The sequence below is a fragment of the Grammomys surdaster genome, unplaced genomic scaffold (assembly GCF_004785775.1).
Source record: "Grammomys surdaster isolate TR1022 unplaced genomic scaffold, NIH_TR_1.0 125565, whole genome shotgun sequence".
Taxonomy (NCBI): Eukaryota; Metazoa; Chordata; class Mammalia; order Rodentia; family Muridae; genus Grammomys; species Grammomys surdaster.
This window is the reverse complement of record NW_021620412.1, coordinates 116,555-131,218: the sequence shown is the minus strand read 5'-3', so window position 1 is coordinate 131,218 and position 14,664 is coordinate 116,555. Positions and strand designations below refer to the sequence as shown.

Sequence of the window (14,664 nt, the reverse complement as noted above, 5' to 3'; positions counted from 1 at the left end):
AGGAGAGGAGAGGAGAGGAGAGGAGAGGAGAGGAGAGGAGAGGAGAGGAGAGGAGAGGAGAGGAGAGGAGAAACAAAGGTCACTGAAGATAACAAAAGGGAAATAAAATCGCCAGCAACCTGCTTTGCAAGAATCAAGGAATAGGTTTCCTGGGCTGGAGAGATGGCTCAGCTATTAAGACTCGGGTTCAATTCCCAGCATCCACCTGGCAACTCAGAACTTTAACTCCAGTCCCAGGGGATTCAACATCCTCACACGGGCGTACATACAGGCAAAACACTCATGCACACAAAAATAAGTTGAAAGAAGAGTCGGGTTTCTGCAAAAAGGTGTTTCTATCTGTAGTGTTGATCCCGCCTCATAACCTGACATCCAGTCCTGAGTCCCAACAGCCCTTCTGTCAGGAGTGGGCCCATCTTCTCTATACTTCAAAGGAACTCTATTCTCCTGGGAGGCCAAAGGAAAATTCTGAATAAAATTAATGCCGAAGAGAGTAGCGCAAATCTCGGGCTGGGAAAGGTTATGTCATAAGCGTGTCTTCCCTTCCTCACCAGTTGTGGGTAAGAATCAAAGCAGCCCTTCACTCAAGCTTCCTGCCCTTCTTAGCGCTTCCCGACATGGTACTGTGGAAATGAGAGTGCTGGTTTACTCTTATGTCCTCAGTGTGGGGAAAAGTGAGTTACTTTGTATCACAGAAGCTCCCTGTGGTGGCTGGAGACCTGTAAATATATCTATATATATATCCTTGTCCCATGATGAAGGCAGCATCAGCCAAATTTCCATCCTTGATGAAAAAAAAAATATATGTACATGTATATATGACAAATATATATATGAATATATATGGATATTCTTGATGACTATATATGATTATGTATCTAATATATATATATATATATATATATATGAACATGAATAGATCATATATATGTATGAATATACAGTCTTTCTCATTAGCCAGGCTTTTTCAAACTCTGCTCCTTGGCTATTCTGGGAAGGCGGACTTTTGTATGGTGGACACCTTGTGTGGTTCTGTGGCACTCTTAGTCTCTCCAGGCTGGTAGTAGCCTTCATCATGGGACAACCCTCTCTGGGCACTCCTCATGTTTCCCATTCGTCACTGCTGTTGCTCTTAACACTTTCCTCTTTCCTTGCAGAGGTCTTTTTAACCTGAGTGGCTACGCTGTTTCCAATGGTTTCTTTTTGCCCCTTTCAGCGTTGCAGTTAAGCCCCATGTCCAGACGGGTGCTGTGCCCCATGACAGGGGAAAATGAAGATTATTTTGTTTATATGTATTTTACAATGCACACCAGGCTAGAAGTTTTAATATATTTATTGATACTAAGAGTAGCAAAAAACCAAGAGTTCCCCCGCCCTCCCCCCACCTCGTCATTTACTATCTTTCCCCTGCAACACAAAGTAACATCGGTCTAAAGGCCCTATAATCTAATGTCACTAGAAACCCCTGAACTGTGAGATTCATGTGTGTAAACATAGCGACCAGGACATTGTCCTGCCTTACTCCAACCCTTCCCCAGACCACCATGGGCTTCCTGGGGCAGGCATTTCTTTGAAAGCTGGACTGTTCTGTTCCAACCCAGATTCTAAGTTTTCCCAGGGCCCATCCTTGCTAACCCCCACATGAAAGCCAATGGCTCCAGTTTAAAGGAGCATACATAAACAACTGGCTTAAAAGCAGATAAATCAAGCCAACAACTGATGCTGGCTTAAAGTTTAACATTTCCTTCTAGATGAAATCTTGGGACCAGAGCTCTCTAATCAAGGTCAGGATTTGGGGTATACCCAAACAGGGGGCACACTTTAGTACCAAAGATTTTTTAATTTTTAAAGCCAATACTTCTGAGGAAGAGGACATACCGGTCATTTTTCCTATCAGGTGTTGAAACAGACAAAAGGGGCTTGTAATCACAATACTAGGGAGGCAGAGGCAGGACAGCCAGAAGTTCAAGCCCAGCCTAGGCTAGAAGTCACGATATTCTGAAATCCACTTAGCATGAAAATGTAGCACATAAACTTGGAAACCCTTGTGGGAAAAAAAATGAATCTTGTCAGATGCCTAGTTACCTGTATGTGTGTGTGTCTGTACACGCAGCATGTGCACCCCCTAAGGAGTGGGGGGAAGAGAGAACAGCAAATACAAAACATAAAAACCAACTACTTTATTTATCGGTAAACATGAGAACTTGACTCAGAGCGTATGGCGCCGACTGCAGTGAGGCTCTCACGATGGCGCACTACACACATATGCTTTGTAACATAGACCGCTGGGGTCACAGCACCAGGGAAAACACACAAGAAGGCAAAGTGGCCGAAAGGATTTGTAGATTTCAACTTTGGGACTGACGTAACCGGTAAAATAAAAGGCACCAAATCGGGGTTTGGAGACCGGCAACAGGGGGACAAAGGCCAGTCAACCCAGATCCCCAAACAGGGTCACTTCTCCAACAGCTCATGGGACCCCCAAAAGACATGGAGATGCCTTTAAGGCAGTGTCTGGCACAAAGGCTGCAGACCTTGGGTGAGGCAGCAAAGGATCCTGAGGACAGGGAGGGAAGCCGACAGTCCGGTAGATAACCCTTTCCCCCTCACTACCCACTCCCTGGCCCTGAATTCTTCCCAGTGGTAGCTCCTGCTGCCAGTAACACGGCCCCCGAGACATCACGGGCATCTCTCAGGAGCCATGGATATAGGTCTGTCCCCAAAGGCACAGCGCTGAGGTCCGTTTGGTCACACAGAGACCATCTTATTTGGTGTGCAGAGTGAGATACTGGGGTGAGGGGTGTGCACTGTGAAAGTGTGGCAGGTCCCAGATACCTCAGCCCACTGTCTGGCTGGCTTTAGAAGGGGAAACGCATCCCTTCAAGGCAACTGGAGTGAGGAGCCCACACCTGCTGGCAGAAGTAGGAACAAGGGTTTCATACCACCCCCACTTTTTGGCATCACAGACTCACTGACCAGATTGTCATGGCCCACGGTGACATTCCAGGACAGACAGAAGATCCTGACATCGGCCAGCAACCTGACAAGGTAGTTTCAAGACAGCTACCAGGGAGAAGGCATTTAGAAAGGAGCTCAGAACTAGATTTATCTCCTAAAGACAGGGAAGGAATTAGGGAACCCCTGCCAGGCGGGCTGCCAAACTGCCCCACCACACAAACAGCATAGGGAGATTACTTCTCAGCAAAGAAGGAAACACAAGCTCCCGAACATGGGAGAGGATTGTCAGGGAAAATGGGACTCAAGAGTGGCCCACTTACCAGGCAGGGCTCTGCACCAGGATTGACTACAGAAAATGCTTACGTAGTAGTCTAGAGATGTCCAATCTAGACAGGCAGCAGGGTGACAGGCCCCCATGAAACACCTGCATGCCCACACTGGAGCTACCGTGGTAACCTACGGGACCCTTGTAATGAAACTCCAAGTAGTGGGAAAATTGCTTGCCCAGGACTCCAAGCTCCTAGTTAGCCTGCTCTGGGTTTCTAGCCTGCTCCTCCCCCAAGCCCAGGAGTGTCAGACCTCAGAACTAGGGTATAATTTAGTGGGCCAAAGCAGGGGTATGAGTCTGGATCCAGAGGGGAACAGGGTCATTTCTCACTGGGGCTCAGGCCTGATTGCAGGAAGGAGGCAAGGACATGACTCTCGCTGTTCCCAAGTCCAGTAGCACCCAGGCACACCTCAGTGCCGGACTCCAGACCTGAGCTTGGCTTTGGGAATCCAATTGCAGCTAGAGAGGACACCACACCAGGGATAGAGACTGAAGAGTCCTGCAGGGTCCCTGAGCCCAACGTCACAACTAATTATCCTTTTAAAAATGAAGCTACAGCCTTACTTGCAAAGCACAAAGTGCCTTCCTCACCAGAAAGGCCCTGCCATGGCTGGACTTGGGAAAAGGTCCTGCCAGCCCCACCCCTCTCCTTGCTGGCCTGAAGAAGGAGCTGTATTAACAGCCCCTCCCCTGATCTACCTCACAGTAGTTGGGCAGGGAGGGGAGAGTCTCACTAGGTCAAGGAGGGAGGCGTATACAGGATGCTTTGCCCAAGAAGGCAGCTTTTAAGTCAGTGGCCACCCGGCTTTCCTGAGGTGACAGGACAGACTGAAGTGGAGGCCCAGAGAGGTAGAATCAGCAGGAAGCCATTTCTCAGCCCTAAGTCTCAAGACAGGGCAGAGCCGGCCCCCAGGTCAGGCATCAAAGCAAAACCAGAGACTGGAAGGCAGATCTGACTTGGGCAATGGTCTCAATAATGCCTCAAGTTGAAGAACCCCACACTGGTGGGAGATTCCTTCACGGTGACGGTGATGAGGTTGGCTGTGACATCCGTGACAAAGACATGCTCGATGAGACTGCGGGTAGGTTTCCAGTCCTGACTGGTCTGGATAGCTACGGACAGGTTCTGCCCAGCGCTGGGAAGTGAGGACGAGTCAGGGTCTGAGTCAGAACTACTGTTCTCCTCTCCCGTGCTCATCTCGGACAGCGCAGGCGGCTTTCGGCCTTCTCCCGGGACTGTGTGGCCCTCCTGCCCACTGGAGGCAGCAACGCATTTAACGGTGTCCCTCTTGACAGAAGGGGTGGGCAGAGCCGTTGTCTTGCAAGGGAGTTTTTCCCCTTTGTTGGTGTCTGTGGGAGAGTGGGTCATGTTTACTCCTGTGGAGCCGCTCCCAGGACCCTTCCCTGTGGCTGGGTTGGTAGCAGGAACAGCCTTGTTGGCTGTGGCATGACGAGCAAGCAGGCCCACACCGGGCACACCGTTCTTGACGCTCTGTAAGTCAAGGACCTGAAGGCTTAACTCCTGAGTGGGTGCCAGCTGGGAACCTGGAACCCCGGAATTATTCCCTCTCTGCTGCTCTGCAGCAGCACTGCCAGGGGTCTTTGGGGCCTTGCTTCCTGAGGGGCTTACCCCTAGCTCCCCTTTCTGCGTCCTCACTTTCAGGTCCAGCCCGAGGCTACACTTGTTGGTAGCCTGGGACTTGAGTGCCAGTCGGCTGGCAGCCTGAACCTGACTCTGGCTCATGCGGTTCATGTAGTGTACAATGGAGCTCTGCCAACTGATGCCACCTCGGTTGGGGCTCCCGGCCATACCTTTCATCAGACTGGCCAGGTTCTCTGGGGTCGCCATAGTGCTGGGGCCACCACAGGCCTCTTTGGTGTGGGCTTTCAGGGCAGCTAGGCTTGCCACAGGAGCACTGAGCGGAGGGGGCAGCTTGGTGACTGAGGTCCCCAAATCCTTCCTGGTGGTCTTTAGCACCTTAGCCAGGCTTACAGGTCTCCGAGCTGCCTTCTGTTCCGGGGGTAGAGGCTTGCGTCCCCGTTTCTTTCGAATGGGATCCTTCAGTTCTGGCTTGGCTACCAGGATCTGGGCTTTTTTCTGAGGCACTGGGTGGGTTTCACGTCCCCGGGAGCCCCTCTTGGAGTCTAGGTCGCTGTCGTCTTCTTCTTCTTCATCTGAGGAAGAGGAGGAAGATGTGGAGGAAGAGGATGAACTGCTGGATTTGGACTTGGAAGGTGCATCTGGTTCCTGAAAAGACAAGTAAGCAGAAATCAGTGCTTGTCCAGGCAGCACCAGGGACCCCGCAGCCATGGCTCCGGGGCCCCCAGACCCCAGCAGCCAGGGAGGAATGACCAATGACCAAGCTTGGGAAGAAGGGAGAAACCCACTCAGTGGTTAGCACAATTATAGGTAAACTGACCACTGTGTGTAGAGAGAATATCTTGTGTATTATATGGATGTATCACCTGTCAATTAAAAAGCCTACGGGTTGGGAAGAAAACAGAGTTGAGGCGAGACATCTGGGAGAGAGAAAGGATTCTGGGGTGGAGCCAGGAGGGAGATTCACCTTTGCCAGGAAGATGTGGAAAAGAGTCAGAGGCAAGGCACCTGAGCACAGGTAACCAGCCACGTGGCAGAATGTAGATTAGAATAAATGGGTTAAACTATGAGCTAGTCAGGGAAGAGCCTAGCTATATGACCAAGGTATTTGTAATACACTCTGAATCTGAGTCTTATTTCTGGGAGCGTGGGGTGGGAAGGAAGAGCCAGACCCCAACTTCAACAGCTGTCTCTCTCTTGTCAGCTCTGTGTTAAGGGCCTTCTTCTGTATCTCAGGTCCTTACGTGGCCTGCGGGACCAGCATCTCCCATAGTAGCTTTATGGGGCTAATCCCATCAAACCCTGGGGCCCTATGCTTCCCCAGTAGGCTCCCAAGCCTCACCAACCCACAGAAACTTGTTCTCAGTCAGCAGGAACCCTGTGGCTCTCATCCTTCTGATAGGAGGGAAGACAGTGGAGCCAGGAACTAGGGAATGAAGCCCAAGTAATGAACAAAGGCACATCCCACCCGAGCCTAAGGCCAGAACCCCCTCCCTATCCTGCTTCTGAACTGTCACAGCGAGGGAAGATACCAAGGCCCTCTGGTGTGTGGAAGGCCACCTGTCTGTGGTCGCAGCAAAAAGGGCCAACAGGACATCCTGAGGTGCATAGCATCTTTGCTTCTGCCCGTTTCCTGGCTTGTCTGTCATGGGTTCTGCATGGCCCAGTCCAACTTGCCCGAATTGTTCTATTGGTCCACAACTCTTTGACAAACCTAAACACTTACTCAACCCTGGCTTCCCTGATGTAGTCTCCAAGCCGAGAGGGAACTGTGCATTATCTATCAAGGCTGCTGCTGCTATCCGGGAGGACAGAGTGCAGAATGGGCTTGGGCCGAGAGAAGCAGCACCTGAGGAGGCCCCACGGTAGCGAGAGCTTGCTCTGTTGCCTGTTGGTGCCATTCACTGGCAGAGGCCTGAAGGGGCAACAGGAAAGAGGCCTGCCGACTTCAATAGCTCCCCTGAAGAACTTCTGCCCAAAGCAGCACAGGTGGGTGAGGAGCCAAAAGGAGGCAGTGCAAAGCCCATGGCCACTCACCTTGAGCTTGGAGCGCCGGCTGCAGGAGGACATGACTGTGTGCTTCCTCGGCCTGCCCCTGGGCCTCTTGCCTCTTTTCCGGTTCTGTACCTCCTTCTCATGTTCCCTGGAGACACAGCACCAATCAGCTTTGAGGAGCCCTGCTTGCAAACCCTTCCCTGGCTTCAGCCTCCACCCTCTGCTCTCAAGGGATCCCGCTGTTCCAGCTTGCAGTAGCTTATCATCCATTCTGCAGCAGAGCCTGATCCGACTGGTCAGACATCCGTGGGCAGAGGTCCAGACACCAGCTTAGGGGGCTGGCCCACACTGCCTCAGCAGTCAGCCCGTTTCACTTGAGTTTGGCTAAAATGGAGCCGGAGACAGGAAGTCAAAGCTGGGAGAACGTTCCTGTGGGTGAAGACCCCACGGAAATCCCAGCTCTCATATCCTAAGACAGCCTTTGGGATGTTACGGGTCTAACTTGGTCATTCTCACAAAGCACAGAGCCCACAAAGACTGCCCTCCAGTATGTACCAAGAGGAGGAAACCCCCGTATGAGCTGCTAGCCTAGGGGCTGAGGACTCCAGTGTAGTATCTCAGGGCCAACTTGCTTATTTATGACACCTGGTCCATGCATACCTCAAACACCTCCAGAAGTGTGTTCTTTATGAGAGGAGAGTGCCGGTATCAAGCTCCCAGCAGCCATGCCTCAAAGCCTGTACCTCTGCAGCCCAGGGCTAAGTCTGCACACTCAAGAGCACATGTCAACCTCTAAGGAAGCTCAGCTTTCAGGCTCCCCATTCTGGGGACAGAAACCTGGTGCCACGGCTTGGGAAGTAAAGTTGCTTCTAAGCCCAACGATCTGAGTTTGATCCCCAGAACCCATATGGTTAAAATAGAGAAATAGGGGCTGGAGAGATGGTTCAGCAGTCAGTTAAAAGCACCAGCTGCTCTTCCAGAAGACCTGAGTTCAACTCCCAGCACACACACATACACACGTACACGGCAGCTCACAACTGTCTGAACTCCAGCTTCAAGGGATCTGACACCCTCACACAGACATAAATGCAGGCAAAACACCCATGCACACAAAATAAGAATAATCATTAAAAATGTTTTTAAAAAATTGAGAGCGATTCCTACAGGCTTTCCCCCCTGACCATCACACAGGCCTGGTCACACACATGGGTCCCCTCCTCCAAGCAAACAGACCAATGTGAAATACAATAGCCAAACACCATTTCCATGGAGTCCTGGAAGGTGATCTCAAAAAGAAATGGACTGGACCTCCAGGAAAACCCCTAGGCTCAAACATCGTTGGTTCTCCAACTTCCCAGGATCAAGTTCAAAGGGCAGCTCATGGCTCTGCTGAGCTCAACACCTGATCCAAGAGGCAGGTGCTCTGCTGAGCTCAACAGCTGATTCTACACTGTGACTCTGATTTCTCTTAAACACAGAGGCTCCTTCTTGACCAAGAAGTTAACAGTTAGCTCCTAGTGTCCAGAGCATGTGCTGCCTCCCACTGGATATCCCTCTGCCTCAGGAGCTTGCTTCACCAGCTAACCTGTTTCCCTCTGCTCAAGTACCCCCCACCCCCTCCAGCTTCTCTAGTAGCAGCTGCTTCAGGTTTGTACGACTAGCACCCGGTCCAAGGGTACCACCTCAATCACAGAAAAACATACCAGCCCTAGACAGTACCAAGCCATCTCCTGTGAGTTTAGAGGACCAAGCTGTCAGTCTAACAGAAGGCGGAGATGCTGCTATCCTCCATTTCTAAAGGAATCCGAGCAAGCTCAAACACTCAACACATCCTGCCAAAACTTATCTCCCCTCCATCCTGCAACAGTGAGAAACACAAGCTGGGCTACCAGAGAACAAGCTTGCTCGACTGACCTCAGCTGGGGCGGCTTTGGAGCAGATCATTCATCTGCAGAAGAGTCAACTTCTGCAGCTGGAAGGTGTTGTTCCAGCCGCCACAGCTGCACACATGGAGTTCCTGGACCTCTGTGTTGACACTCACGCCCCTCTCCCCCAGCCCAACAGGCCCCTCCCAACACCATCTCACACAATCCTAATCTCAGTGAACATCCCTCCCCCCCACCTAAGAGCAGAAGCACCAACCATAATTACAGAAGTGACCTCAGCACTGTTTCACAGCCTGGGCAAAACATCAAACGCCTCGCTTTGCACCGTGGGCTCCAGGCCCCTCTGGGCCCTCTCCTGCACCGTGGCACACCCTGGCAGGGGCAGAGTGACAGGCACGCTTCTTATGACAAGCTTCCAACCTCAAGTGCTATCAGTGCCGACCAAAAGTTACTCCACAGAAAAGGCCAAGAGAAACCAGAGGCTCTCTGGGAGGCCTTACAGTGCTCTCCACAGGTTTCCTCACACCACAGCCCCAGGCCAAGTCCACCCAACTCTCCCCTCCTCCAGAGTTCTCACTTCTTCTGGAAGGCCAGAAGCAGCCTCGGGTCCAAGATGTTCTCTTCTGGTTCCCAGCTGTTGTGTCTGGAAAAGCAAAGAGAAGTGCAGGTGAGCGGCATCCGAGTGGGCTGCGGGGGACAGCGCCCACATTCCTGCTGGGAGCAAGGGACACTGTGCAGAGAGGCAGTCCTCTGAGGTCTCAGAAGTCCCTGAAGTTAGTTAGCATCACAGCCTCAAACCCACAGGCAAACTGCCACCTCAAGCCCCAAGCCCCAGCAGGCCACGAGGGGACTCAACAGTCTACACTGGGAGAAAAACAAACCCCAACAAAGAGCAAAGCTGCCGAGGGAATCCCCCGGGCCTGGCCCGGAGCCAGGGAGGGAAGGAAAGACAGGTAGGGGAGGGGGAGCCGGGGGGCGCAGACGGAACAAAGTGGCGGATACCACCGAGAGCGCGGGCAGGGCAGCGGGGTTTGGGGAGGTGGTACTGGGAAGAGCTGGGGTCCAGGAACGAGGGTGGCGGGGCAGCTACAAAGGAAGCCCTTTCAGGAGAAGGCTGGGTTCCATTCCCTCATTGAGAAGAAAGCAAGCGCGGGGCGGGGGTGGGAGTAGGTGGGGGAGCCCTCCCACCCGTAGGAAGCTCAGGTTACAGCAGGATAACTTGGGCAAGGGGAGGGGGCCTGCGTCCCGCGCCTGCCGCGGCCAGCTCCAGGGCGGGGGCGCATGCAACAAATGGGGGCCAGAAGCGCGCGGCGCGGTGGCGGGCCGGGCCCGAGGGACTCGGGGCTGGAGGCCGCCCTGCTCTCTCCCCGTGGGCTCGTAAACAAAGGGCAGCGCCGGTCGGCCGGAGTCCTCTGGGTCCGGAGCCACAGGACTTCCCGCCTGGGCCTGCGATGCGAGAGTTCCCACCCAGGCCCGGAGGCGCGCGCAGGAAGGCGGCCGCGCACCGGAGACTCACTTGGAGGACCAGCCGCGCCACTTGACCAGGTACTCCAGCTTGCCCTGCGGGGAGATAAGAGCGGACGGTGAGCCGCGCAGAGGGCCGGGCGCACGCGGGGAGCGGGCAGGGGCGCACGCACCTTGCGGAGCCGCTTGCTCAGGATGCACTCGGCGGCGAAGACCTGCTCGCCCACGCTGCTCAACTCCTCCATGCCGCCGCCCGCCGCGGCCCGCGCCCCGCAGACCCCAGTTCACTGCTGCACACAAAGCGCCGCCCCCGCCGCGCCCCGCCCCGCGCACGCGCGCCGGAGTCGCCCGCGCTGTTCTACCCGCAGCTGCCGGGCCAATAGGCGCGCCGGGCGCGCGGGGCGGGGCGCGCATTGTTCGTGGTGGCCGCCGCGGGGACCGGTCCGTGGGGCTGGGAGCTCTGCGCAGTGTCGAGAGGCTGCGTACTCCGGGGATCCTGGGGTCCGGCCGCTCCAGATCGCACGTCCCTGTGGAAAGCCATTGTTTGGGCCGAGGGAGGCGAAGCGGGGAGCACGCGGCGCTTCCTGCCCCCGCCAGCGAGGGGCGCTGCTCCCCACCAGTCCTCTATACTGCACCCCGATGCTCCAGGGTCAGGGCTGCGGAAAGACTGGAAAAGTACGGGGTTGGGGAGGGGATGTCGAAAAGCGAGCCTCGAAGCTCTACTTAAGGTTGTGGAGGAAGAATTCAGGTCACTGGAAGAAGACTGAACTCCGAATTCTTAACTAAAGAGTTGTGAAAACCGGACCAAGTTCCCCCGACTTTTAGTGCGCGTGTGGGGACACAACCAACTTGATTTTTTTCTTAGTTTATTTCACGATTTTGGTGACGTCGACGTGAGCCAGAGGAGACGGTGTGCAGACTTGGGTGTAACCTCGGATTCTTGTCACAGCTCGCTAGCTCTGCCAGTAAAGTCCTTTGGGTCAATTTCCAGGGGTAGAAGTCGGGGTGGCCCCGGTCCTCCCAGGTCGCCATAGGTTAGGCGCCCTACCCGTTTGTTTTCCCGCTCAGATATAAATTCCGTTGAACAGTCTCCTTTGTAAGTTTTGAATCAAGTCAAGCACATGACGAAAGAGGCGTTCTCTCATTTAATAAAGTAGAATCCAATGACAATTCGCTTTCTGATTTTGCCTCTTTCTTGGACACAGCTGCGAATCCAAAGTCTCACTATTATAAGAACTTGTCTTCACGTAATCATGAACCTATTTATGAAGGAGAAACGTTTTTTGGTTGTAAAGCTTTCTGCCCTAAGAAACGAACATCGGGAAACCACTGGGTTTCAGGATGTTCTTCAGTTTAGTTGTTGACTAAATCTGCTTAGAAAAGAGCTTGCAGCTGTTTGCAGAGGGGGCAGGGAAAGAGATTTTTTTCTTGAGAGTGCAGTGATTGCTCATTTAGGTGCTTGGTGGATGAAGCAAGAGGGAAGAGAGCGGCTGCAGTCTCCCAGACAGCTTTTTGTCCCTGTTCAGATCAGCTGGGCAGTAAATGGTTGTGCTGTACAAAGGTGTGTTTATTGTAATCCTATAAATAGCTGGATCCATTTCAACTGCTGCTTGCGCTTCAGGATTCTACGGGTGTCACATTTAACTGTTAGAATCTGCCCGCCCTTCCTTTTTTGGAACACTGGTATACCAACACAGTTGCTTATTTATTTTTTTAAGACCAAAGAACTTTAAAAATACAATTGTTTCTTGTCTGCCAAGAAGTAGTCAAGGGCTTAATATGAACACATTGGGGAAAAAAAGTCTCTTTACCTGAAACATGTCTATCATATACCTCATGTGTCCAACTTTGGATACCTAGTTGAGGGGGAGAGTAGTTAAAGTAATTAATTTGGAGAAACAGATACAACAGACTTGACTGGAATGAAGCCATTGTATCAACGCAGCCAAGGCATGATTCAGAATGTGTGGCATCCCTGACTCACGTCTTTGGCACAGTCGGGTAAATTAGACAGGTTCTTCCATTTACTTCATAAGCAGCTAATCGGCATTGACCACGGTGCCAGCAACACTAGCTACCGAAGCAAGTCCTTAGCAACTGTTTGACCAGATTGGCACGAGCTCTGGACACCAGGATCCTCACTGTTTATTGACTAGCGCAGAAGGAATGGAATTTGAAATTGCATTTCCTTTTACTTAATTGAACTTCTAATAGCCACCTGAGGCTCACCTACAGGACGCCAAGCCAGTCCACAAGAACACAAAGATATGTGTTAAGGGGATTCTAAGTGAAAACAAAGCCCTGTAAGTCAGACCTAGACCATCTGTGCATATCAATAACTTCAGAACGTTTGAAGAATGGGTAGAAAACATAACAGAAATTCAGACCCCAAGGAGTTCGTTCCGGGAGTGACTGTCTTGGTTGGTGCCACTTTTCTGTGTAAACGCAACACAGAGAAGCCTTAGATTTTACTTTTATTTGTTTGTTTCGTTTTCGTTTTCTGGTAATCCTGTAGATTGAACCCAGGGACTTGAGCCTGCTGGGCAAGCATTTGACTGCTGAGCTACATCCCTGCCCATGTAGTCATGAGAGGTTGGAATCCTGTTTGAAAAGGGTAAAAATGGGCTGGAGAGATGGCTCAGCAGTAAAGCGCACTTGCTGCTTTTACAGAGGACCTGGGTTCTGTTCTCAGTTCCCATATAGGGCTGCCTGTAACTCTCTGGGGGAATCTCATGGCTTCTAGTGGCTCCCAAGAGCACCAGGAAGACATAGTACACATACATACACATAGGCAAACACTCATAAATTTAAAAAAAATCTTTAAAATAAAAAAAAAGGAAGTAGAGGCTGGGGAGAAGCGCTCACCTCTCTTGAAGAAGAGCCTGGTTCTGTTTCCAGCAGATATATATGTATGTACACACGGTGGCTCACAAGTGGCTCTAAGTCCATTGCCATGGGATTTGATCTTCTGTCCCCTGAGGGCACCTGCACACATGTGATGTACATACACTCATGCAGGCAGTCACACATATACATAAATATATATAAATATTTTCATTCTTGCTTGTGATTTGAGGATCGGAACTACCTGGGGCAAGGATATACATTCGATGTCAATCCACAACCATTGGAGACGCTGGGAGCTGAGAGCCTCCAGTGACCCCGAGCTTGGCAGCTGAAACTAGACCATCTTAGCTGTAATCTTACCAAACGGCTTCCCAGCAGCTCATCTTATCTGAAGGTACATGTTTGCCACTATGATCTAAGAGCCATATCTTTCCCATAAGGGATCTGCGTGAGGTAAACCAGGACGCACAGTCACCTCCTCTCCCTCAGGCTTTCCCCAGCATTTGCAAGACTGAGGTGTGACTTCCAGGCTCTCCGTGTCAAGTGATTTGGTTTCTGTATATATAATGGGTAAACATTGTCCATACACTCCATACACAGTGCTTGCCTGTCAGTCAAAATAACTGTAGCCAGAATGCTTGCCCAAGTTCACAAGCCTTCAGTCCCTAGGCACAGGATGTAAATATTGACACCCCCCCCCCCCAACCCCACCTCACCCAGCAGTCCCCAGGGACAGCCTGCAGTTCTCACTGCTTTGAACGCTTCTCAGAACAGGTTGTTTGTCCAAGCATTCAACTTGGAGACAAGAAAAAGGAATCCAAAATTGCTTCTAGTGCGTACCTGTGACCGTCAGTCTTGCCTGCCCTTTGTCTGCCCAATGCCACTGCAGTACGCTCTGCAAGTTATGCATAGATTGCTCTCGAAAGCCTTCTAAGTATTCCCAGGGGCAGCCTTTCTCCTGGTATCCCATCTTCCCCAGAGCCTGCCCCCAGGTCACCTAGTCCATCTTAGTACCCTTAAAAATCTGCCCAGGTGGAAAATACCCTAATCCTGGAGTGAGGGAGAGGTGAAGGCACACAGCTATAGAGGTGGGAAACGGAGACTCTTTATAGGAGGTCCCTGATGTACAAGGGCAGCCATCAGATTAGTTAGTGGTTCTGGTTTTGTGCTATTATAATATTGTTGGATAAGCATCTTTATTCTTGCATGTACTATGTGCTTGCAGAGAGTGTCATGGTTGCTGGGTCAAAAGGCATTCTGCATTTCTTCTGTGTTGTTTATTGTATGTACATCTGTCCCCCCATTTCAGCAACCTTACCAGGCCGGCTTTGGGTTCTCTAGGTAGCCAAGACGATCTGGAATTCTAGATCCTCTGCCTACCTAGGATTACTAGTGTGTGCAGCCCTGCCCGGGGGCACAGGGGTTTCTGAACATGATTGCTGCTTTGCTGGTGGTGTTGGCTGACACATGCTAACCATGGCCTTGTACACCTCACATCTGCTTTTACCTCAGACTACAGCCTCATGTGGCAGTAGGGCAAGAGATGACTTTTATGCAGCCTTTCAGTGCAAAATGCATCCTTTTTC

General features: G+C 51.8%; 1 protein-coding gene across 1 annotated transcript; it reads right to left on the bottom strand.

The window, feature by feature from the left end:
- Window positions 1–2,160: 2,160 nt before the first annotated feature.
- Window positions 2,161–10,564, bottom strand: Cbx2 (chromobox 2). Its single transcript, XM_028786732.1, has 5 exons — window positions 10,405–10,564; window positions 10,284–10,327; window positions 9,345–9,410; window positions 6,924–7,029; window positions 2,161–5,534 (listed from the first exon to the last, which is right to left on the bottom strand). Exons 1-5 carry the CDS (start codon window positions 10,474–10,476, stop codon window positions 4,257–4,259), a joined length of 1,566 nt encoding a protein of 521 aa, XP_028642565.1. The 5' UTR covers window positions 10,477–10,564; the 3' UTR covers window positions 2,161–4,256.
- Window positions 10,565–14,664: the final 4,100 nt, after the last annotated feature.